We start from the raw sequence: 26,910 nt of genomic DNA on the forward strand, positions 1-26,910 counted from the left end.
AGTACTGCCAGATCAACCATTCCCATTCAAATTCTTTCCAGAGCACAGTGAGAAATCTCATCTCTTAAGAGTCCTTAAACTGAAGGGATGAGGAACAGCATTCACTTTCTGAGGTATTGGCTGACAGGAAAGTTCAAACTAACATTACCTCAAAGGAAAATGTTCCTTCCTTCTTAGAGCAGAGGTTACTATTTAATAAGTTCTTTGAAAACATGTGTTTTAAACCTGATGTTTATTGAAAGCCCTCCTTGTCCAGGCAATCATCAAGGATGGTAGCAACAGTTATCCAGTTATCACTTAGATAGAGCCAGTGCTTGGTCTTTTTAAGAAATACAAGTAGCCGGGTATTGGTGGCACATGCCTTTGATCTCAGCACTTGGGAAGCGGAGGCAGACAATTCTCTGTGATTTCGAGGCCAGTCTCGTCTACAGAGGGAGTTCCAGGACAGGCTCCTAAGCAATACAGAGAAACCCTGTCTTGAAAAACCAAAACTAAACCAAACCAAACCAAAACAAAAACCCAAGTAAATTTGGATCCGTTGATTCTGCTTTCCACCCCTACCTCAAGAGGGAAGCATGGACTTTCATAACTGTTAGAACCTATGGGAAGACACAGAGGAAGCTCCTCTACTATGTGATGCTATTTCTCCCCATGTCCAAAGAGGGAAGAGGAAATGTCTAGGTGACAGTGGTGGGGGCCCATGACCCTCCTCCTCTAACAGCCTGTCATGCCATTTCCAAAAAGAAATCAGCAGGAAGAGAGGTGATCTCAGAATGCCCAAGATAGATAGAATAGGGTATACTTATATGTGGCATGTGGTCCCTAGTCCTAGGGCTCCTGGAGACAGAAAGGGGTCTTCTGTGGAGATAAAGGCCACATGCCTTAAGAAACAGCCCCCTGAAGACAACCCAGAGGTCCAGTGTCCTTGCAGATGCAATTAAAGTCATTGAGGGAAGGGAGGGAGATGATGACCTCTGCTGGGGTCATGTAGAGGTCGTCCAGTCGGCACTCTTGGGGGCCTTGCACGTGTGGACATCCAGGGCCTCCAGGCAGTCCTGACAGCGCACAGCACAGCACCAGTGGAATTTGCACTCGCACTTGGTCATCCGGGTCACACGGGACGTGTCGTAGCCCCTCCCACAACACATGACTTCACAGCTGTCCATGCCCCGGGAAGTCAGGTTGCACACTCGGCCTGCTGTACCCAGAGAGCCTGAGAAGAAAGGCAGAAAGACATCCCTGAAAATGGGTGGAATACATATTCTGGAAAGAAGAGTCACGGGGTCCATCCTTAGGAACAGAGCCTAGCCCAACCTCCTCATAGCTTGCTCTATGGGCCCTTATGTTGTCCCTCTAGCTGAGAGGTGTTTCGAGGGCAGAAGCTAGGAAGGGTGGACCAGGAGCTTTGAAATGTCTTTTGACAACCTGGATCAAGAGTTCCTCCTCTCAACTGGAATGACTTTCCATGTTACTTTTACCCAGGCTTAGAAGGAAGAGCCATTGGGTGGGTGGGGCTAGATGAGAAAGAAACCAGGCTACCTCAGTTCTTCCTCTTCTAACTTCAATTCACAAAAAGTAAGCTGTGGCCAATGCCAGTTTTCTCTGAGTGGGGGGGGGGGTTATTGAACTTTGGAAAGGAGAGGTGTCAGTTTCCCTAGACTTGTCTACACTGGCTTAGTAGGACTGTGCTGAAGCTGATGGGCAGATGGGTTTCATTTGTATGAGGCATTGAGGAGGGAGGGCATAGCCTGGCCTTGTTCATCACTCTCCTTCTCCCTCTTGTACTTTTGCAGACTACAGGTGGTGTGAGAAGTACCTGTTTGAGGTCATAAGTACTATCCTTTAAAGAAGGATTAATATATTGATGTCATCTTAGTTAACTAATGTTCTATTTGCTAAATGGCAGTCTATATTATGTTTCTTTACAAGGAATTTCAAAGATAGAGTTAGGTGTGGTATGTCTCACACCTGTAATGCCAGCAATCACTGCAAAATTCATGGCCAATCTGGTCTATATACAGAGTTCCAGGGAAGACCAGGACATAGCAATACCCTATCTCAAACAAAGAAATAAAGAATTTCAAGTATACAATGCCATTTAAATTACTCTAATCCTAGGGAAACAGACACAGGTCTTTTACAATCTTATCCTTCCTATCCCTTCTACACTTTTGATGTATAATCAAGAGTAGAGGATAATTCTGGAGAGTTTTCTCAATTTGCATGATCCTTTCCTACCAAGATGAGCCATTGGCAGCCATGATGTATAATACCACCATCCTCACTGGACCACAGGTAGGCACCAGACTCATCCTGGGCTGATAAGGTAGAGTTCCCAGGAAATTGTTCCCATGCATAAACTCAGAGTCTGCAGTCGAGAGCTATAGAAAGACATGGATATAGCAAATGTGTAGAGCCAATGAAGGCCAGAGCAAGAAAAAAAGAGTCCTATTCAAGCTGAACTATTGTTTGTTTCTGCTTTCATCTCTTCTGAGGTCCTGGCCACACACCAACCTTAGAGGTTCTTAAGACTGTATTTCCTCCTATAATATGGTTTGCACACAGTGTCTGATGTATACTAGGCAAGCACTCTGCTACTGAGCTACAACCCCTGCCTAAAGCTCTTTATCCTTCTACTTTAGCGTAACTGGTCCTATTTCTGTTATAATCAACAATGCTAAATAACTGACAAACCTACAGAAGAAAAAATAAACACAGGGTGAAAGCAGATAATGATTTAACTATTTTTTTTCACTTACATCTCGTGACTCTGTTTATCACTGTCTGCGTGGTGTGAAAATTATCTGCATGAGTGTCATGTTGTTCTGCCTGTGCAGAATGACCAGGGAAATGGCAGGGTTCAAGCGGAGTGTGAGGTCAAGAAAAGGAGAGGGTGGCTCAGCCTTGCTGTGCGTGATCAGCTGCCGAGAGCAGGAAGACAGACAGCAAAGTTTTCTGAGGACAGGAAGGATGGCAGAGGGCCGGGTCGGGGTGGAGGGTGGGTCAGCCAGGGATGGCCCTGAGCCTACATCATGTTGAAGAAGCACAGGGTTAGAAGAGACAGCAGCTGGGCCTGGATTAGCATGACCATCAGAAAAGTCTCCTCAAGAATCACCAGTTGTGCAAAAAAGCACTCACTGCCAAAAGCTGCCTTTGAACATCACACACGTTGTTTAATTTGATAAACATTTGGTTGACATAAACATGTATAAGATGCTGTGTTGGCTTTCTTGGGCTTTGGGAGGCAGGGACGAACTAAAATAAGTAGGAGCCAGCTCATGTCATCAGCAGACTTGTAATGTAGTGGAGAGATCAGTGTGTGGAGAGGTCCTATCTCAACCTCCACAGCATTACTTCATCTGTTAGCAACCTACTGGAAAATACAGTAGAATCCAATGCAGGATATCATGGCCGACAAAACTCAGACTGGAAAGCTAAGGTCTTTTAGGGTGTGTTGCTTGTAATGTTGCCATGCATCAACTGTACAGCTGTGACAAGGCACTAAAACCTATGCAGGCTTCCTTTTCCTCTCTTGCAAAGTTGGCATAAAACCAGCTTCTTCCTCATAGGGCTTCATAATAAGTGCTCAACAAAGATAAGCATCCTTTCATTTATTTAGCAAGTGTTTACTGAGACCTACGATGTGGTAGGCCCTGGGGGTTATCAGAGAACAATGTTAAGATGCTGCCCTGACATGCTTACATCATTGTCATAATGAGATTTAGTATGACTATTAATAGCAGGAAACAGGGCTGGGTAAAGAGTCCTTAACTACATGCTGTGAACAAAACGGTAGCATTAGGGAGAGTGTAAAGGACAAGCTGATGTTTAGGGCAAGAATGGAGTGACAGACTTTTCTAGGCACAAGAGGCTCCTAGCAGAAATGCTTCAGACAACTTCACAGGAAAGCAGATCCAATATGGCTGAAGAACAGGATGTGCATTTTGCAGAAAGCATAGTGAGGAAGACCGCAGCAACAGGTTAAAGAGCCCCTTGCCTGGGTAGAGCCTTAGTTTTATTCTACGGTGGTGTGAAACCAGTGTAGATTTTAATCCAGGAAATACATACCTATGTCTGTTAGAATGACTGGGAGCAAGGAGGCCAAATATGAGCCCTGGGAAGAGTCCAGGCAAGAGGCCAGACAAAAAGAAAGTGCATGGGAGGCCTCAGAGTGGGAACCCTAGAATTTGGCAGTCTATTGAAGTATGGGGTTGGAGGTGGAAAGATCAAGTAGAAAATGACCAAAACATGTTCCTTTGGCTTCATAGTGAGAAGAGAAGCATACGACTGGGATGATGCTGTGGGCTTGAGGATGGGGGATGGAGGGAGGAAAGGCTATGTGAAAGACAGTCCAAGACGTCAAGCAGCATGATGGTGAAGTTGACTTAAAAGACAGCTGTGAGGACAGAGATGGATGAAGCTGGGACCTCAAGGTCATTCCGGGCCGTAAGTGTTTGGGTGAATCATTACACATCACCAGAAAGCTGACACAGGCTTTACTTTGAGCTAGTTTTCCTTTAGACAAAGTGTAGAATTAGTTTAAATTAAGCATGCATATTTGAAGTTGGGGTACAAAGAACATGAGTGAGCTTCTAGAATACCTAGCCTCTTTCAGGTCATGATGTGGGCACAAAGTATATGGATGTGTTTAATTGAGGAAATTCACTATATTGTGGCTATAGTGAATGCAGCTAGTGTTATTTGAACTTTTCCACATGTGTTATGTAGCTTAGTAAGGAGAATATGATGGAGGGGGAAATAAAGAGGAGGAGGCTATGTGGCCAAAAGCTCTATGTGGGGAGGAGAAGGGTGTTCCGCATGGCAGGGCTTCAGTGCTCAAAGAGGAGAGTAAAAGAGTTAGGGCTGGGGATGTAAGTAGAAGTTGCACTGTCAATAGCTTTAGATAATAGGACAGGAGGTTTACATGTTACTGAGTGAGCAACAGAGTTCTATCGAAAAGAGCAACATGTGTTTAATTTGTGTTTGAGGAGGCAAAGCAATGTGCTGGGGCTGAATATATTGAAGCAAGCCAAAAGGGGAAGGGAGATAAGTTAGAGACCCAAACAGAACTGTGAGTCAGACACAAGATGGCCTAGATTAAGACACTGATGGTGAGAAAAGGAGAAGATAGTTGAAGAAGCAGGACCAGTAGCTGGTGACTGGTGGGTGGATGAGAAAGAAATAGCAGAGTCCAGTGGGGCTTTCAGGTTTGGGTCTAAGCAGTCATGTTCATCCTGGTGATTCCCTAAAGTGAGAGGTGCCTGGGAGGGGCAGACTTTAAGGAAAGATGAGTTTAGTTGTTAGCATATTGAGTGTGCTGTGATTAGGGGTCATAAAGGTAGGGCTAGTGTGGGCAGGTGAAGTATTTTATTCCCCAAATCAGGCTATTGAGTTCTAACATGGTGATCTTTCCCAGAGACCGGAAACCTAAAGATGTCTAAGATAGTAGCTTCACTTAGGACCAGGGAATTGTCAGGGTAGATTTTGTTTCCCAAATGCAGAAATCTGGACTGGACTCCCTCTGAACCCAAAGATTGTTTGCCAACTTGAATTCAACACCATCTGAACTCAGGGAGGAAAGGCAAGAGAAGGCAGTGGCCACTGGAAAAACTTATCTAAAAGTGGTTTCGTAGCCAGCCTGGTGGCCCTGGCCTACAATCCAGCTACTTGGGAGACAGGAATAGAATGACAGTGAATTTCAGCACATTGGGGCTACAGAGTGGGTTTAAGGCCCATTTGAGCGACTTAGTGAATTGTGAAAACAATTTACGAAGTAACAACAGACCAAACAACAAAGTAAATTGTGAAAAAAGAGGGCTGAGGATATGGCTCACTGGTGGAGAGTTTGGCTAGCACATGTGAGACCCTGACTGTGATCCCTAGTGCCAAAAATGACAAAAGGTACCTTTGGTGTGTGAAAGAAAAATAGGCCATGGAGTGTATTAGTTTCCTCATTCAACCAGAAGTAATGGGAACATGTCACTCATCACTGCTCCCCAAATATATGTGTTATGCGTGTATGGCATCTGGGAATGTGTGTGAAAGTGTAAGTGGAGTTTGTGTAGAGGTCAGAGGACAACCTTGGATACTGGGCCTCTCCTTCTATCTTGTTTGAAACACAGTCTCTTGGTGACCTCTTGACTCTATCAGGCTAGCCCATGAGCTTCCAGCGGGGTAACAGATACACTCACTATTGTGTCTGGCTTTATGTGGGCTCTATAGCTCCAAACTCAGGGTGTCAGTCAGCATAGATGGTAGTTAAACAAAAATACCAGGTAGGCATTTGAAAAATGGCTTCAGCTAATGGTCCTCTCCGTCAGGCCTCCCAAACTGTCAATTATAAGGACAAACATGTATGTAGGCACTCTCTCTTTTCTTTAAATTAGCACACTTATTTTTAAAGTCACGCTGCTTTATAACATTCTCATGTTATGCTTCGATTTCTGTAGTTTACATGTTCCTCTGCTTTGATTGGGAAGTATGTCCAGATGTGTTGCCAGCCTGGTGACAGAGCTCTCAGTCCCCTGACGTAGAGGACTGTGGGTTCAGACTCCTGCCTTCCTGTCCTCTTTACCCCCAAACAATCGTTCAGACTGGCTGCCTAAACTCTGTCACGACTCCTAAGCAGACAATCTCTGCTGATGGGGAGGGCCTATGTAAGGGGAAGGCGGGGAGTGCTCCTTCTGGCTAAGTGCATCCCCCCCCCCCCCCCCGTGCTATGTCCTCATCCCAACTCACAATGCGAGCTCACATATGTATGGGAAAAAGAAGGGAAGTTTCTAAATCACATGTGTTTTGGACCACATATCATATTTGGTGGGGCAATATCAAGGGAACTTACAGAATCAAGCATCCCATCCCAAGAGCTATAAAATTAATAATGGAGTCAGGGTTCCCAGTGTAAAAACATTTCTGTCTCCACCAACATGCGTCTTCCTGACAGCAGAGGAGGGACAGAGGGCTTTGGCTAATAGTTCCCAGACCCATACCTCTGGAACCTGGAGGAAGGGTGGGTGCGCCTCTCTCTCTCCCTCTCCCTCCCTCCCTCCCTCCCCCTCCCCCTCCTCACTTCCCTTCTCCCTCACTGCCTCTATCAGGCCAACAGAGGCCCATATGTTGACCATTAGGGCATACAGCAAGATTCACTTAAGCCTGTCATCCAATAGGCTGTTTCTCCTCTGCTTGACTTACACATTGTCATTAATGACACAGATTTATTGAGGGAACAAAGAATGTTGCAGAGCAAATGTTAGAGACCGCACATTCATCTACTGGCAGACCTTCCCCCTTCTTCGCGTGAAGAATTGCAAAGCTAATGCTACTTAGGAAAGCCAATGTCTGTACTTAGTTCAGATGCTGTAACTTGCTCTTATTCATCTTTCTAGCTTAAAAAAGTTTGACTGGCACAGGAAAGCCATGTCCTGTTAAGCTAGCAAATTCTACAATAGAATTAACATTGTTATGGCCAGACTCAGACTTTCCGTACCTGGTCTATCTAGCCTGGTCAAAGTTATTTCCTGTTCTCCCTCTCCCCACCCCTACTCTCGCCCCACTGCCCGCATACTCTCCAAATAAGCTATCTCCTCCCCAGTGAACAAAATGACGGCACGGCGTTACTTAGAGCCACATGGATTCTCTGCCATCTCTAAGCTTACCTCTCCCTTCATCCTAAGAGAAATCCTCACCTTTTCAGGATTCAGGCCTGCATTAATGTCTCCCACGGCATTTGCTCTGTTTGTACAAGTCCCACTGACCTACCAAAGATGCATAGTGTATACACTTCCTGAAATTGAGTCCTTCCTTGGGATAGAAGGAGGGTTTCATTCTTTCTTTTACAGGGTCTTTAGTACTCAGGTACCAATGCATTTTGCTTGTTTGCTAAATATAAAATTAAGAGCAATTTCTTAAACACTAAGAGCAGCCTTCTGATTGTCTGGTGAAGGCACACTTTTCATAGAAGTTTTTGCCAATTTGAAGGTATGTAATGGGGGCCCAGCAGTTAAAACTATCCCTTTTTAAATGTTTTCACTTAGTACAGAGAGTACATGCAAGAAATAGTACAGAGAGTACTAAGCGAATGAACATTGTACTAAATTATATGCATGCAGTTAGGGTTATTACTATTATGTTTTGATGGTGTGGTTTTTTTTTTTTTTTTTGGTAGCTCAGGCTGACTTTGAACTCTCTGAGAGAGTGGTGAGATTATATATGTGTGCTACCATAGTAGAGCATGACTTACATTGAAATGATAGAAATTCATAGAAGTTTATGGCAGTAAGTTGAGGATCTGTACTATAGAGTAAAACATAAAACGAACAATTTATTTAGTTTTCAAGTCACGGGAACCATAGAAATTACAAGATGAAGCATTTATCAAGAGAAACAGGAGTAATTTCTCCATGGCTTCCTGATCAGTGTAAACAGTAGTAGAGGACAGCTTGAAGTGTCTGAGACTCCTGTCCCCACAATGCAGGGCTTGGTTACTTTCTAATAGTGTGGGATTCACATAAGGTGGGAGAAGAGATATTCCATTATAAAGTGGATTTCAGTGAGAAAGCTAAAAATAAATATTCAAATTCATTAACTTAAAATATTCTCTTTGTCTGCAACTATTAATATAGCAGTTAGAAGTGAACTCTGTTATTCCCCCTAAAAACAAAACAAAACAAACTAACAAAAAATACCACTCACCAATTTCATGATTAATTTGTCATTAGTGGTTCAAATAATGCCAAAAAATTGGATATACAAAATGACTTTTAGAATTTGTTTACCGAGAGTTAAGTTCATTCTGATTGCCAGTGTTTGTTTAGCATTTTAGTATACCCTAAATTTATATTTTGAAAGATAACATTTGTAGATTACATATAAATTATATATATTTGCAGATGTATGTATAAATATAAATATGCATAATAAATTGCATGGATATAAAAACACTTTGCTTTCATTAACAATGAAGTCAGATGCAGTAACAAGTGGTCATGCTAACAGCAGTACAAGAGCCGAGTATGTGGGGCAGTGGAAAGCCAGAGACGTAGCCTGTTGCTGTCTGTATCTGTGTTTATTTGACATCTTTAATCTCATCCAGGGAAAGGACCAACAAGCAACATAACATAATCATGAATCTTGGTAAATGCCTACTAACACAAAAGTTCTAGTTAACACTCAAGTTTAAATGGGAGTTTTCACAGGTTGGACCTATAATCAGCGATGAAAACAAACAATAAAACAAGGAAACCAAGCTATGTTTAAACTGTAAAGCTACATAATTCAGCTAGTGAATGAATATTAACTCCATTCACCACATTCATATGCTGGGTATTGGGGTACATGGGAGTCCCAGTGAAGCCCAGTGGGGGTGGAGAGGTAACTAACAATTAAACACTGGCACATTATATAAATGGAGAAACTGAACTCTGCTTGGGGCTCTGGGATGACAATGAACATGGAGAAGCAGAAGGACCCAGATAACATTCCAGAGGTCCTGATGTGGGTGACACAGGAAAAGAGAAAGGAGTATTCTGTTGGCTTGCATGTTGATGGCTTGGCCACCACAGCAGATGGTAGATCCGTTTTCTTTAGAAGAAAACAAGTTTGGAGAGTGGACAAATCAGAAGTTTAGACAAAGCCAGTCAGTATACTATGAGAAATCTAAACGAGTCTATTAAGTGGGGAATTAAATTCAGGATGAAGCAAGAGAACAAAAATATAGATAGACATATTTAAAGCTGGAAGAATGGAGAAAATCAGACCATGACGAAAGTAGGGGATGAAAAAATGAAGGTCATGAGGAAACTCTGAAAAAAAAAAAATGCCCACAAACTGCAAAGTAGAAGGGAATAAAGCAGACACTGAGATGGGTTAAGATGAGACAGAGCAGGGATCAGGAGCCTCAGCAATGTACGAGTCAAGACAACTGAGTGTCTGGAGGCTGAAAAGGCTAACATAAGTATCTTCTATCACTTACAAATTACAAATGGTAGTTTACTAGATTGTAATTACTATTAATTGTGCCGCATTAACGATTTTCTGCGTAAATGATTGTTTCAAAACCCCATTAAAACATCCTCCATACAGACCTGGTTTGGCTCTCTTTGTACCCTTTAGTTATTAATTCATTAATTTCTCTAAGTTTCAGAGTATATGGAGATGAGTGACTTCTTTAAGCTGTCAGAGTAATGAATATACAGGAAATCCTTGTCCAGAGTGATGAAGCAAGGAACCAGGCCTAAGACACCTTTCCCAGCTGTCTCAGCCTGAAGGACCTGCTCACCTGATCTGTGTAATACTGCCTGGCTGCTGCTGGGATACCTATAAAGAACTCATGGTAGGTGAAGCCTTGAGGGCAAGGACCAACCAACTCGTCTTGCTCATCTTTGTACTGCCAGGGTTTATGTGTCTGGCATATAGGACAATCTCCATATTTGTTCAGCAAGGAGGTGAAGGACTTAAAATGTCCTGGTATTAGTTGCACATATTAATATTTAAGTAGAGTTTATCCATTGGTTAAAATGTTTATTTCCTTGTTTTTAACCTCATCCCAGTATATAGTCAGTGTTTGTGAGTGTCTGCAAGCCAGGCTACACAAGATATGTCCAGAAGACCAGTCTCTGTACACTATGAATTTAGGAACTGGGTTGCCATGGACTCTGAGGAACATTTTGCTAAATAGTTTATAGGAATGCACAAATACCAACACCAGGAACAGCTACAGGTTTCCAGTGGACAACATGTTACACAAGGGCTCAATTTGTTTTTGAACTTGACTGGAGAAGAGGTAGAGGCTTGCTTGTTTCCTCTGGTTTGAGAGGAGACCTCGGGCTGACCTCTAGCCGGGTCAGGGTTTTACATCATACCCGGTGAAAGTGGTCTGTGATTGGGTGTCGACACCTGCTCTGCAGGGGAGCATAGCATTCCTTCCTTACAGATGTACCTATCTCTAACTGAAGGGTTGCTTTGATTTACAGATGCCTGGGGGCAATCACCAGACTAGATAACTCCAGACTCACCAGAGTGCTCATCCCAGAAAGTCCCTCTCTAAGATGTGGCCTCCAATTTGGCCCGTAAAATACCACATGCTCAACCTCACACAGTTCCTTGCACTCTGTATATCTGAGCTGCAAATAAAGTATTTATAGTTGGTCAACAGGAAACCCTTGCCTTCTTCAGCTAAAGAATAAGGGGACATGTTTGGGTATTGTTTCCATAATTTCTTCTTCAAGTTTTTTTTTTTTTTCCTTTGTATTTGTTAGGAAAAAGTAAAGAGAATTCCTTAAAAATTTGAAGTGGTGGGCTGGGGGATTGCTCAATGATTGAGAAGCTGAGTTCAAATCCCCGATATTCAGATAAAAACCAGACATAGCTTGTGCATGCCTGAAACCCCAGTGTTGAGAGGCAGAGATGGGTGGGTCCTGGGAAAATTCTGGCCATCCAGTCTAGCCAAAAGGGCAAGCATTATGTTCAGTAAGAGATCCTGCCTAGTGGGAATAAGTCAGCGAATGATAGAGGAAGACAATATCCTCTCTGGCCTCCACACATGCACGCACAGGAATGTACACATCCATGCATGCATACTACACAAGAGAAAAGGAAAAGAAAAGGAAAAAGACTTGAAGAGCTTCTAATTGAAAAGGGCCTTAACATAATCTAGATGTAGCTCTTTAATTCTGATCAGTTTTAAGCTCCCAGCTTTGTGGGTACCCCCCCCATTAAAGTCTGATGTCTTCATACTGAATCTTTATTACAGAAGACCCCCTGCTGACTTTCCAAGGATCCAAATAGAAGGGGGAAAAGTATATATATAGTGAGTAAGGTATGGATCTTTGTTCTGAGTTTTATCTGTTCTTTTTATTTTATTAACTAGTTCCAGCCCATGAAATCTTGGACAAATTACAAAACTCTGGGATTCCATTTTCTTGACCTGAAAATGAGGGGACTGTTGCCAAGAGTTCGGGTTTACACATGTAAGGGATGTAGAACCGACTGACCTATGAGAAACTCAGCTGTGCTCCCAGCATCTGCACTGAGTGAGATCTGTTCTCACCAGAAATATTCAGCCTATCCACTCTGAGTCTTCTCATCAAATTCAGTCTTCCTCATGTCATTGTGTCAGAGTCTCCTTGGAGGAGTGACTTGATAACCAAGATGTCAAACTAATTCCAGCAGAAGTCTTACTGGTTGAAACCATTTAAACAAGCTGCTTGTAGTAGAATTTCTGGAGATGGCTCTACATGTGAAAAACACTACTTTACCACATGAGCCAGGGCAGGGTACGTTTTTTGAGTGATGTCTATTCAGAGTTCTACAAAGAACACTTTTCACCCTTTCTAGTGACGGGGGACACTAAGAACAAAGTGTCCTTGAATTTCCTCTCCTCTGATAGTAGGGGTAAACCAGGGCCATGGACAACCAAATTACTGATTTTCCAATTAATATCAAGTTTAAAAAGTGTGGAAATCCCCTGATTCTGATCCGACGGGTCTCTGAGGAGGCCCCCACTATGGAGAACTGGCCTGTAGATGTATCCACTGCATAAGCACAACTGGAAAAGCACTCCAGCTCACTCCTGGGCACTGTGATTCTGATCAGGGTGCAGTAGAGACAGAAAGAGCATAGTCAATTAGTTCAGACACCCCACACACACCAGTCACCCACCGGAAAGCCACCGTCGACCTTCTAATGCTCGGCAGGGGAAGGCGGCAGTAAATTGAATGTTAGGTGTTCATTACTTCAACCATTCAGGGAAGGAAGATGAAATATAGGGAGTATCAATTTTAATAAACAAAACCATTAAGAATGTGTGTGTGTTGATTTAAACATTACTATAAAGTTTTGGTTTGTCTTAGAGCTTATCTAGCCCCTTTTTTAATTAAAAAAGTCTGTTTTAATGATAACCAATTTTAAACACGCACAAGTTCTATTTACCAGAGAGCAGTCCCTTCCTAAGATTATTCTACACAGTGTGTTCATTCTGTTACAGACTCATGCAGGCAACTTCCCTCCTGTAGCCTGAAAGACCTGGCACTTTACTCTCACCAAGGGGAAGGGTCCTGTGCCCACTGTGAGTGAGATGCAGGAAGCCTCCATTCTCATGGACCTCAGGACTATATTTCACACCTCTGTCTCCACAGAGGCTAGGGGCTGCTCTGAAATGATTGCATACCCAGAAACTTTCAGTGTGGTGTTCAGCAGCTTAGCAGAGCACACACCACAGAAGCTTATCCCAGCCTGGAAGAGCCTCATCTGAAGATGGCCGTCAGTCACAGGAAAATGGGTAAGAACCCCACCAGTGTGTGCTTGAAGCAAAGGTCCCTGCATCTCACACTTGTGGTTATTTGCATAATACTCCAAATATTCATGATCAAAATATTCTTTTAACCCAAGCTGAACTTTTGCCTAATGTGATATATACCTTTCTGAACCATGTATTTTGTGAAAATAATCATATGCAGTTACTAAAATTAAAAAGGAAACATTTCAGGTTACATGGATGGCTTTGTCATGTTCTCAGGCATAGCTACAAAGGGCATCATTTCTATATAGTTCATAAAATCACAAGTAATCTGGTAAACATATTGGAAATGTGACCTATTATATTGGATCTGGATACTTAAAAGGACCAGGATGGCTCCTATGTGAACCCCACCACTCAAGAACCAAAATAGTCACATATTTTTAAGTTAGGTAAGTTAAACCATTTCTAAGAAAGTATAGACATAAAAGATCAAATTATAAGCTTCTTATGGAAGCCAGTCCTTGTGATTAGAGGCAGCTATGGGCAGATAAAGATGATGGAAAGGACAGGCAGAGAGTCCCGCAAGGTTCTTAGCCCCCTAGAACTTCAGTTTTCACTGCTGTAACATGAGAGGCAGGGAGTGAGAACATACAGACCGAGTGCAGTGGGCACTGAAGAGATGCCCATGATTTTATGGCCAAGAAGCAGGCTTCCAGGCTTCCAGCGCTCAATAGCGTTTACTGCTCTTGCAGAAGATACAACTTTGGACCCCTGGCATGCATGCTGGGTGACTTAGAACCACCTGTAACTCCAGCTCCAGGGTCCCGATATTCCTGGCCTCTGGCAAGTACCTATCCTCACACGCACTACACACACACACACACACACACACACACACACACACACACACACACACCAAACAAAAAATAACCAGAATTCCAGTCTAACATAAATGTGAAGAATGAAGTCTGTAAGAATAATTAATGCAATTAATGCAATAGCTTAAAAGGGGAATCAGAAGTATGACAAGAAAGTATGTTTTTTAATTCCCTGAACTAAAAATGACGAAGATAGTACTCATCGGGTATGACTGTTTCCTTCACTATGTAAACTGTTTCAACTCAAATAACCAGAAAACCTGGGCAGCAGGTTTTCTGAGATCTGATAGGAAGTTTTGGTCTTAAGGTCTTTTCACAGGCATGCTTAGGAAATGGATATGTCTTTTTAGGCTCCAGGCTCAGGTCAAGCATGGGTCCAGACGTGTATCTCCTCCCATACATGATGTAGGAACAGGACACTCAATTTTCTTAACTGCCCGGTGTGGACAGGGATACCCAGGGCTGTTCATCTGACTCTGATCACTAAGGAGTGTCCATCATTTTGTCCTGGTTTTCCCCAGCTAAAAATTTACAGTGCACCAATGCCTTATGAATACTTGCTTCATAGATTCATCCATACCAGACAGGTGCACAATGGCCCTAGGACAGTGCTCAGTACACAAGGGTCTATCTTTGGGAACTAAAGTGACAGAGGCGACTCCATGCCCACAGCCTGCGTAGAGTCGACTAGTAAAGGGCAGAAGGGTTGATTCATGTCAAAGCAACATGTTCCACTGTGGTTCCATTTATCCTGTCTGACAGGTAGGATAACTTGGTAGCAGTCCCTAAATATGACAGGAATGCAACAGTGCACAAAAGCAGGTCCTTGTGTCCAGCAGTGAGAACTCATAGGCTGCGTGTACAAACATGCTTACAGGCTGCGGCAGGCTGTGGACAGCTAACTCATCCGGCTCCAAAGGAACTTAACAGCTCAAAGGCAGGAAAGTGGCTCCAGGCTGCTCCTGATGTTCCCTGGTAATCTTGCCTATCAGTTCATCTAGCCCTAGCAGCTGGCTGCATCTGCAATGCCCCACTGGCTCTTTTGCAATTATTGCAGAATGGAAAACAAACTCAGAATCTAAACTGAAGGCTGTTTCTTTTTTTTCTGATCGCAAATGCCATTGCTTCCCAGCAAGGAAATGACTTGAGCCAGGGTGAGCTGTGGGTTCCCATCACCTCCTGTCGACTGAGGCCTTTTCACTCCTTCTTATATTGCTCCAGAGTCTTTGCAGCCTGACATTGACCTTGAGGGTGAGAGGTGGGAAGCATAACCTATAAAAGCAGATAGCTGGGGACAGCTGCTATGTCCAGGATGGAAGGGTGACTCTTGGAGCACAAGGCAGACAATGTGTTGTTTGGGAGGGAAGGGTGTGGCTTTAATTAAATTAGGTGCCTATTACTGTCACTCCCCATACACAAACCACCTATAGTCAAAATTGTGGGGATTAATTCTTTTTTGGTGTCTGACAGTTGTAAACGTATGGAATGGCAAGGGATTGTGAAGCAGGGCAGACTTCAGAAGAGGCTTAAGTCCCCAAGTCCTGGGGCCACTTCAGAGTCACAGTGGAGGGGTGTGTATGTGTGTGTGGGTGGGGGGGGTTATTACAAAATTGTTCCCTGATCAGCTCAGGATCAAGATACTAGGCGATTGCACATTATGTTTCCCCATTCCCCGAACTAGAATTCTGTGCAGGCAAGGATTCTATTGATCTGCTTGACTCTTTGCCACATACATTCTTGCTAATTTGTCTTTCTTTGGAATCTTCACACTATCAATCTGTTTCTCTAGCTGCTAGGAAGAAATTTCTGTGCAGTTTCAATATGAATTAGAAAGAACACAAGCCTGCAGCCTATGTGCAATTATACACATGCTGAAAAATATAGGTGCCCAATTAGATTGCAGAGTATTGCTCACTGAAGGAATGCTTGTAACTTACCTGCCTCTCGGTCCCTGATACAGTAGTCTGGAGAATTCTCAAAATACACGAGGTCATTTTTCGTTGGCTTCTTAAATCTCTTATTGGCTACAGTGAAGCCGGTGCCATCCTGGTTCATGACGACCTGGATGGCCCCATTGTACTTCCTCCAAAGATAGTCGCCTGTTTTCCTGAAGTCAGCCATGGCCAGCCAGCAGGTCCTCAGAGTGCAGGAGCCACTCACACCATGACACTTGCATTCTTGTTTCAAGAACCGCTTTACAGCCTGTAGGAAAAGACAGAGGCAAGCTCGGTGGGGGCAGGCCTAAACACAGGACCCAGTATGAGTTTCTCTACCCCAGAGCCATAGAGGAGTAGCTCTGAGAAGGCTGGATCCTGGAGTTCTGGAGCATCACTTGTCACTTGCTGGCTGCTTTGGCTACACTCTGGTAACTGCAGCCTTAGGTAGAGAATAGATGAGCGATTCCAACTGTGAACCCATCTATAATCCATGAAACCAAAGCTTACTGTTTTATAAGGTACATACTCAGCTTATTTGTTTTTGATTTAAAGCATTTTTTTCATACAATATGTTTTGGTAATGTCCTTTCCCTTCTCCCAACTTCTCCCAGATACTTCCCCTGTCCTATGTAACTTCATGACCCCACCCCATGCTCCTCTCTCCAAAATAATTTAAAGGCAGAGGAAATGGAATACTTTCTAATATATAATAGCTTCTTTACCTTAAAGATGCATATTTTTAGAATGTGAAGCATCCTTTGTCTGAAACAGTTAAAACCTGAAATGTTTTGGACCTTAGAGTTTTGAAATTTGGGGATATTTTGCATATATAATGTAAGATGTCTTTGAGATGGGATCCTAGTGTAAACTGGAAATTCATTTATGTGTAATTTCTGGACACATAGCTGGAAGGTATTTTTACACTGCATTTTAGATTGCTTGTGTTTTCATTGCAATGTGTCTCATGTAGACAGGTAGAGAATTTTCCACTCATACCATCATGCCATTATAAAAAATATGTCAGATTTTGGAACATTTTCAATTTTAGATTTTTTTTTTTTGGTGAGAGATGTTCAACCTGTACCCGGGCCTGATTGATAACCAGTTATTGTGGCTATGTAGGGAATGCTTGGTGTGTACTGGGCACATAGGATTGCAGTGTACACTCTATCTCAATGCCCTTATGTGCTGCAACAGTCCTCTCCTACCATTTCAACTTTAGGGAGAGGAAGAATGAATCTTGAGACAATAATGCTCTTCCCAAAGAAACACAGCTAGTGAGGGATAAACCCAGTTGCACTTAGACATTATTCCACAACTCTGGCCAAGTGATGCAGCTTGGACGGCCCAGCTGAGCTCACTCTGCTCCTTGTTAGGAAGTGAGGGGAACTGGGACAGCTGGCTCCTGACATGAAGACTTCTGTGGGGCTGGGTGCTGTGGCTGAGGGAAGGCCAGGTAGAACACAGCACTATCCAAGGAAATGTCTGCTCTTGTGTCAGGAGAAGGTGCCTTGTAGTACCATTCACAGTGAGAGTTTTTCCTGTCCTGCCTCATTGTTCCTCAACATATTTAAGTGGAAAGAATAAATTAAGTTCAAGGTTTGCTGAAAAACCTTAAGCTCTCATTGTTATGAGTAGTTTTCCTGCCAGCCTGGTCCCAGGGCTGTGTCATCCCCAAATAACACACAGAGACACTATAATAGATATAAAGCTGTTGGCCTGTTACTAACGTTTCTTATTGGCTAGCTCTGTCTTAAATATTAACCCATTTCTATCAATCTAAGTATTTCCATGTGGTCTTATCTTACTGGAGAGAGGGTCTGGAGTTCTGCTCTCTTGGTCCTACATTTTGAATCTCCTACTACCTATCCCCCTAATCTTTCTTGTCTCCTAGTCCCACCTATCTTGCTCTCCTATTAGCAAACAATTATGTAGTCCTTCTCATTTTATAGTTGGGAAGTCGGGGCTCAAGGAGCCAGCATGACTTGTCTGAGCTTCAGGGTTGCCTGTAGAATGGATGGCACCAAACCCAGGTGAGTAGACTTCAAACTGTCTCCTGGTAGCTTGTTTCTGGTGAAAAATCTTCCCCTTGTTCCCTATTCACAGGATTCCTATCCCAAGAACTGACACTGATTTTCTCTAAGTTTTTTCACATCTTTTGTTCATTGTTTTTTTTTTAACATTTTTTTAAAAAGAAAAACAATATCCAAAGACCTCTCACTATGACACTGGTACTAATGGCTTGTGAGTATTGAAAACCATAGGTGTCAAGGAAGGACACTTAGGAGATCAGAAGCCCTGGGGATCCACCAATCTCTATATTTGGTCCTCATTCACAAACAGCGCAGTGGATCTTGACTGCCAATCAGTTTGAATACCCAAATTAGAGGGTATCCAGATGGAGGGCACAGGTAAATGGGACAGTGAATCCTTTGATGATATTCTCCAAAGTGCTATGTGAGCAAAAATTTTAGGGTCTCTCTTTCTGAGAAATTGAAGGTGGAACTTTCTCTGCATTTACTCCGTCCTCTTTCTGAGATTCTGGTAAACTGGGGGGGGGGTATGAGGTATGGAGGTAGTTCACAGAAAGGTAACTGAACTATGCTGCCTGGAGCTCAAGTCTCAGCTGCCCCGCAATGCCCCTCACATGTTGCCAGCCGCCTCTCCCTAGTGATCTCCCCGTGGCTGGTTTGCTCTAGTGCTTGACCTGGCTTTTTCTCTTGTACAGGCTTGCTGCCTGACCAAGACACGGTAGAGGGGATTTTCATTCCACAAGTCAGTGGCAGTTTACTCACCAGCCTGGAAATATGTCAGATGCATTCAAGGGCTAAGAGAACAATTACAGGCAAGGCATCACAGTGGCCTTAGGTTGTTTGGGTTATGTGGGCTGATTGCTGTCTTCCAACTTAGAACATTGGCATCCTCATAGCGTGCCCCACTTTGCCAGGCATACACAAGATTGAGACCCTGCATATCTGGAGCCAGTCCTTCTGATTGGGAACCAGCAATGCCAGACCAAGACAAAGAATTGGATTCTCCACCTTATGGGGACCTGAACATCTATAAAGGACATCTTAACAGGAATTTTCTCTCTGGAATCACCCTCTCATCAATGCTGTTTACATTCTGGGTGTTGAGTGTGAGGCTCACTGGACCATCCAATGGTAGACAAACACAACCCCAAGAATAACTTCTAGGCTCCCTGATTGTCAAAAGCTTCTCTCCTGAGATCTGATAGCATCATACAGAACACATGCCATGCCAAGGACAGACTCCTCCCTTTCTCTTCCTCCTGCTTTTTTTTTGCAGCTAGGCTATTCACTTGTAACTAACATTCCCAGCTCTAAAAATAACAGGAAACATTCTTGCCCTGCCTTTGTTATGCTAAGTTTCCAGGTGATAAACCTCAAAGCTGATATTTTTATATGATTAGTGGGAAGATTCGCATATTAAATTTTGATCTTAAAAATACACCTAAGCAGTCTTTAAGACCCATGTGGCAGAGCCAGATGCTGTGGATCTGTGTAAACCCATTCCCTCCCTTACTGGCTACCTGCTTTATTCAGGGATTGTGAAGCTGTGTTCTCCAGGCCTGGCCAATCCCTCTCTGATCCCAAAGTGGCATAAATCATTTATGTTCACTCACACACTGACTTTGATTCAATTAGTATCAATGGGATTCAAGGATAAATGGGTATCAGGATTGGAAGGAAGTTTCCTTTGCTCTTTAAAAGAGATACAAGGAGAAATGCTTTTTCTTTGTGTCTTGACACAAAGGACATGAAAGTAACACAGGATAATATACTAAGCTGTGCACACAGTCTTGAAAGATGTAAAGAACTGGCTTCAGGAGAGCATTGTAGAGTTGCTCAGTGAGCCCAACTGGGACTTGCCCCATAGCCAGACTGCTTGTTATCTGAGATAGTAAGTTCTCCTCATTATTTAGCCTGTACATTAATGACAGACCTGAGCTGAGAGCTCACACTCTTACTAGCATCATGCCACATCTCCACTCCAGTTAATACACGGCAGGTCCAACACTTGCACTTAGGATCCACCTCTACCTCTTCTATTTGCAGGATTTATAGACTTCAGCATCAAACCCGTAACCCTGAACACAGCAAAGATGTACAGTGAAGACCAGCAATGCTTTGAAGTTCTGTTCCGTGTTACCCGAGGAGAGAGGGAAGCATGGGGCCATGCCATGAGGATCTTGAATACCCCAGTGTTAGAACCCATTGTTTTTTATTTATTTGTTTGTTTGTTTGTTTTTTCAGATAGGCTCACATGTAGCCTAGGCTGGCCTCTACATCACTGTGTAGCTTCTGATCTCCTGTTTCCACAGGATTATAGGTGTGTGCCAGTACACCCAATTTTTATGTGGTGCAGGCAATTGAACTGTTCAAGCTTTGTGCAAGCATCTACCAACTGAACCACATCTCTAGTCCTATAATAGCATTATTCATCACAGCAACCGTGTACCAAGATCTTAACCAGGCTCCACATACAGTGATTCACAGGTATTGTCATGCACACAACACAATTAAGCAAAGAAAATTAGTATTCCCATTCTATAGTTCTGAAAATCAAGGCCCAGTAAGGACAGTGAAACCTGTAGTCACTAGATAGACAGAGGCAGAACTCCATCCTTCCAGACCTGTGGTCTTACTTAACAGACATACAAAAATCCTAAATCACATTGGGATCCTCCTGCAACTTCGAATTATTCACACTATTTCCCTCCCTTCTTAGGGGAAAAAAAATTCTCTTTACAGTATTAGCAATAGCAAACTATGAGAGGAAACACAGACGGTGCCAGTGGAAAAATGGTTACGTAAGTTCAGGTACCAGGTGAATGATGATGGTACTTTGTGGCTCTTTAAATGATGAGGCAGGTGAGTGTCATATGTGTGACAGAAAGTCAAGTGATGAAAACAAAATGCAGAACAACATATATGGTGTGTCCCACTTTTTAAAAGCTCTGTATATGTGTCCACACAGAGGAGGAAGGGAAAATGTTCTTTTATAACCAGGCTGTGGTCTGAGGAAATGCAGAGTCTGGCAAGAGAGGGAAAAGACTCCAGCTAGCTCCTCTGTGTAGTAAAGTTACAGGAATCCGAGGACTGTTCCCTGGCAACTGGAGAGAGCAGAGCAGTGGTTCTTGTTTCTGGCTGCATATTAAAATCACCTGGGGATCATTTGCAGCCCCTTCCCAGGCCGAGTAAATCAGAACCTTGAGGGGGGTGGGGCAGGCACGAGGCCCCGGCCCAGACAGAACTTGCAGTTCTCCAGGTAATTCTAACATGCAGCCTGGGCTGAGCATGATGTCGCCCTACTGCAGGAGAGCATGTTAGGAGTTCCTGCTTCACTGCAGGAGTCGGGGGGGGGGGGGCCTCTGGAAGGCAGAGGACAAGACACAGCCTGTGGCAGGGGTGGGCACCGAATTTTTATGGACCAGGAAAACTAGTTATCTAAATACAGTTGTTTACCACTCTGTGTTTCTAGGGTGTCTGAATCAGCAGGAAGAAAAAAAAATCCACAAGTAACAATCTCTGCTGTGGCTATTTTGGGGGAAGTGAAAGATGGCACCCAATTGGTGTGAGACCCCAATCCAATGGCCTTGCATGTTAGCAGCCTACACAGAAGAGCCGAGTGAGTGGTGAGACACTCCTGAGGTCTTCAGACACATGGGGTAAAGAGCTAGGGGTTCCCATGCACAGCTGGTGATGAAGGAACTGGTAGAATTTTATTTGGATGATACAAGATTGAATAACCAAATCGAACCACTGCCTTATAGTTACGTCTTCCATGATATATCTAGATGCTTATTCTAAAATTTGAAAACAAGAATATTTATTGGTCCTCTATGTCTATGGCTTCAACCAAGTATGGATTAAAAACAAACAAACAAACAAACAAACAAAACAAAACAAAAACAATTAGGATGGACTTCAGAAAAACTCCCCAAATTAAAACTTGAGTTTGTTATTTGTGAAGTCCATGCTGAGAGTCCATCCAGATGGAGTGCTGTGTAGGTAGGTTGTAGTTTCCCTCCACCACTCACTGTTTGAGCACTGTTCATGCATGTAGTTAAGTCTGTGATACGAATGTCCTTACTGAGCCTGTACAGACTTCCTCCCATCATTATTCCCTAGTCAATATGGCATGACAACTATGTATCATCTAAATTGTCAAATGATGCTAATCAAAGGAGATACAAATATGTGTAAATATACATATAGACACCTATGTGACATGCAAATCATACACTATTTTATTGAAACACCTCAGGTTTGGCTATCCATAGAAGATTTGGAAGTCAATTGGCCACAGAGGCTGAGGGGTTCTTGTTACCTACTGTTAACTGTGTAGTCAAGTGCAGCCACATCCTCAGGTTGAATTTTATTATCTGCTATCCTATACCACAACCTTTCTGGCATGAAGGGCGCTCTTAGGATGAAGGACTAACTTCATAGCTGAGGTTAGGATCATGTCCTCCTACCCTGCACACACACTTCCCTAGATGCCATGCTTTCCTTTTGTCTGATCATTCCTTCTGCCTGTAGTACATTCTTAACCCCTTTAAGGTGCACAGAGGATACATTTTCTGAATTCTTGCATGTCTAAGGTCTTACTTCAGCCTTCACATTTGATTAATAGCTTGGCTGGGTATAGAATTCTGGATTGGAAATAATTTTCTCTCAAGTTTGAAGGTGTAGCCCTGCAGACTTTTAGCTTCCAGTGTTGCAGATGGGAAATATGACATCTTACTGATTCTTTTGATATGGATTTGTTTTTGGCTTTTGTTTCACTTTTTTTTTCTTGCTTGAAAACTTCTAGAATCTTTCCTGTATTCTTGTTGTTCTGAAATATCACACCCCAGGAATTTTTTCTCATTACTCCTCCCTGACAGTTATCAGCCTCTTTCAACCTGGACTAGTAGACTTCAATGCACTCTTTCCATAGTCTTTATGGCATCCTAACTGGGTCACAGACCCTGCAAATCAATCCTCTATGCCTTTTTTAGCTTTAGTATTTTTCCTTAAGGAATTTTCTTCCTGCTTCTTTCTTGAGGGGAAAAAAATGCATTCAAGTAACATTTTTGGTTGTTTCTGTGTCTTGTTCTTTTCTCCCCAGAGTGGGAAAACTGACTTGCCCAACTGCTGAGTTTGAAGGAATGACTAAGGACCTTTTCTTTTTCCTTGGTGGGAACTGCTAGCCCGGTGAGAAAACACGCTATGACCAAGCCTCTCAAGTGAGCCAGCCATCTCATGACTGGGATCCAATGCCTAGCCTTTGAAAGGGCGGAGTTCACGTTCTGGTGTCTATTTGGAAGTGCTGTGTGGCACACGCACCGTTCCTTGGTGCTGGATTTTCTCAACCAGCAGTAACACTGCCATGTGTGTGTCATCTATCTGCTCATTTGACCTCATTTTTCAAACCCAAGTGAGAAACAGGGCATTGTTTGTGGACCTCCGTAAACTCCGTTTATCATTTGGGATTTTCACTTTACTTATGGTAAGTTCTTCAGCTTCCTCTTCCAGTTCTTGTTCTCTTGTCATCGCTAGCTATCTCAAGGCTTCTGCCTTTATTTACAGATGCTGGACTCCGTGAGAAGGCTAATCAGGCTTTGTAAAATTTCTTCTCTCATCCCTAAATTACTGATTTTAATTTGGGAGTCACTTTTCCATTTTATTGTCCACATTTTTTTTATTGCTCAGTTTACCCTTTTTCTTTCTTTCTTTCTTTCTTTCTTTCTTTTTTTTGTAGCTAAATGCTGTTTTGTCCCTTTGCTGCCTTTCTGTTGTAAAAGGATCAATTGCACCTATTTTCTCTCCTGCGTGAGACTGGCAGCCTCATTGACACCCGCAGGTACACGCCACCAACCAGTTAGATCTCCATTTCTGTTTCTCCCATGTAGTATTCCCTTGTGTGACTCTTACTGAATGCCATTGGCACAATCCCATGTTAGCCATCCTTCATCAATCACATAGCCCTCGTGGATCTTTACATCACTACATAGCCAGAATGATTATTGAGGACTCCCTCCATTCCTGCATATCTGAGCCCATCTTTTTTTTACTCTGTGGTACCCTGTTATCCTGTCAGTTTAGGAAACACAGATGAGGCAGAAAACTTCCAAGGACAGCAGCACTTTGTGTGTGTGTGTGTGTGTGTGTGTGTGTGTGTGTGTGTGTGTGTGTGTGTGTTTAGGACTAGTGGAAAGAACATTTGTTAGCTCAATATATAACATTTTTTCTACCATTCTCTAATAGGTTGCAGTGGTAAAAACCTTAGCATATTTTTGTGAAACCCTTAAATATTTGATTTTGAGCACATTTACCTTTTTCACAGAGTCTATTTTCTGCTTTTAGACTTTAACATTTTAAACTTCTTTTTATGAAAAGGAATTCTAGAAGGAATTCAGCATTCGCTATCATTCGGACCAAAGTCTGAATGTTAAAAGCAGTAAACGTAGGCTGGTCGATTGTGGTATACACCTTTAATCCTAGCACCCCAGAGGCATAGGCAGGTAGATCTCTTTGAGTTCAAGGCCAGTCTGGTCTACAAAGTGAGTTCCAGGACAGCCAGGACTGTTAACACAGAGAAACCCTATCTTGAAAACCTCAAAACAAATGAGAGAAAGAGAGAAAGAATGAGAGAGAGAATTGTAGAAGGAAGATTCTATATTTTCTTTGCCCAGCCTGATATCAGAATATAATTAAGAGGTGTAATATTCATTAGGTTCTTATGAAAGACCATGTTACACATCTTAGAGTACCAATTTTATTCAAGTATATAAGGAATATTATTATCCCCCCCCCCATTACAGGTAAGGATACTGATCCCTGGAAAGGCAGAGATGCAAGGTATTAAGTGAGATGTGCAATCAGACAGTATCTGACACCTGATTTTTCACATTAACTCCCTTGCTAGCTTTCGTATTCTGAGATTTGTAAAGCCCTGGGTACCTGTTTCCCAGATTCAGTGACTCCTACACTTTCTAACACACAATGTCTGCATCTTTCATTCTTCTTTGAAGAGAATTCTTTTGCCACTTGTAAGAACAAACTTCTCTCAAGGAGAAGGTTTCCTACACCAGCTTTTATGAAAACCAAACAGACAGAGCCGCTATGGTGACCTCATCAGTTTTCCTTAAAAAATAGAAGATTTAAAAAAAAAAAAAAACATGCATGTGGTCAAGCTTACAAACCTTAATTGTGTCATAATAATTTTCCAATCAGAAAAAGGTCATCTACTTTATACTATATAAAATACTTGCCAATGGTCCATTGGCCTTGCCTTAGAAATCAAACATATATAATTTGTTTTGGGTCTTTTCATGGTAAGTATGTATAAGCTGACTTATTTGAAGAAGTGTTGGTGCTCCAGAGTTTAGTTAGTTGTGTAGCACAAAGCAGCCAACATATTTCTGGTCCTATTGGTTTTCCTGAGGAAACACACATTAAAAACACATTATTTAATTTCCAGATTGGCTTAGAGCCAAGTGCATTTATTACCAATTAAATCCTTTTGACAGGCCCACATCTCTGAGATAGGAGTTACTGAACACTGAAACAATTTATATCCTTCAACTGTTCATGCTCTGGAACCAGGGAAGCAAGGACTGTTTATTAGAAAAGGTGCAGTTGGTTAGCTTATGCAAACATTTATTAAGCTCAATAAGGTACTGTGATTTCTTCAGCTCTGTCATCTATTATAAACAATGACTGTAGGTGGGCTTGCTTAGGTAGAAAATATAGGGTGTGGGATCTGTATTTGTGGGACCTGGCATTCCCATAGACCAGCCATACATACAAAATTCTAGCTAACAAATGATGCAGGGCTAAGATGCATTCTCTATGAATAGAGCTTTCATGGAACTGAACTGATTTTGTTAAGAGTTATCCTCTGTTTGAGAACTTTAATTTTGGTTGAGTTTAGATTCAGAGGATATAAGAGGACATATAGTGTAGCAAATGGGTACTAATTTGGGTTTCAATGAGACAGAGGCTGGTGCTTCCTCCGACTTTTCTGAATCTGAGTTTTGAATGTAATGGACTAAGGAGATCACCCAGGAAACAGGGATGTTGCAAAGTGAACTTTGTGCCCTATAAAGATCCTGGAGTTGTTAATGGGAAGAGCAGGAATGGAGAGGAGGTGTACACAGCTTGGCTCTACAGTACATGTTGGTTTTAATCCTCCCTTGTCCATTGATATCCCTTACTTTTTAAGAGTCGGCTTTCTTTTTCATCATATTCCAGTTCTCTGAAGGCAGATCCATTATTTGTTTATTACCTGTTTCAAGTGATATCAGGGGACCTATTTTGTGATATCTTTATTAGAACTTAGTTTTTATTTATTTATTTATTTATTGCCTTAAGGTTCTGCTTACAAGTTATACAACTTTGATTTTGTGTTTACTTTGGAGACATTTCCTGTGGATGCACTTAAAAGTGTTTGCTGTGTCCTGGCTCTCTAGTGGGCGACCGAAGGGCCTCTATGCTCTCCCTTTTCAATCTTTGCTTGGTACTCGTTTAAGCACAGTGCTGGAGTCCCTCATTCCAGAAGGTCCTCCCTTATACAATGCAGGGTACTAATGGAACTAGGAATTTCAGATCACTTCAATTCATAAATACAGTCAGTGTGTACCCTGATTCTGACTACTTTATTATATTCACATTTCCTCATACCAAAAATGTACTTAACTTTTTTAGGTTTTCTTGAGATCCAGTGCATATGTATGGGCATCTCGTTTTCTATGGCAATGTGAGTTAGGGAGCCTGTCATGGCTGTGTTCAAGTATTACATAATCTTGCCTTCTAACTGCCTCAGTCAAGATGACATCTGGAGTTAG

The 26,910-nt window shown here is 42.5% G+C and overlaps 1 protein-coding gene across 1 annotated transcript in view; it reads right to left on the reverse strand.

Annotated features, from left to right (window-relative positions):
- Positions 1-217: 217 nt before the first annotated feature.
- The window catches only part of Wnt2 (Wnt family member 2), a 39,478-nt gene continuing 12,785 nt past the window's right edge, over positions 218-26,910 (reverse strand). Inside the window, exons 4-5 of the mRNA XM_051175726.1 lie at positions 16,053-16,317; positions 218-1,213 (exon numbers count right to left, since the gene is read on the reverse strand). Of these exons, the coding sequence (XP_051031683.1) occupies positions 984-1,213; positions 16,053-16,317 (495 nt within the window). The 3' untranslated portion in view covers positions 218-983. The remainder of the gene's footprint in view (positions 1,214-16,052; positions 16,318-26,910) is intronic.

This window comes from Phodopus roborovskii, unplaced genomic scaffold (assembly GCF_943737965.1).
Source record: "Phodopus roborovskii unplaced genomic scaffold, PHOROB, whole genome shotgun sequence".
Lineage (NCBI taxonomy): Eukaryota > Metazoa > Chordata > Mammalia > Rodentia > Cricetidae > Phodopus > Phodopus roborovskii.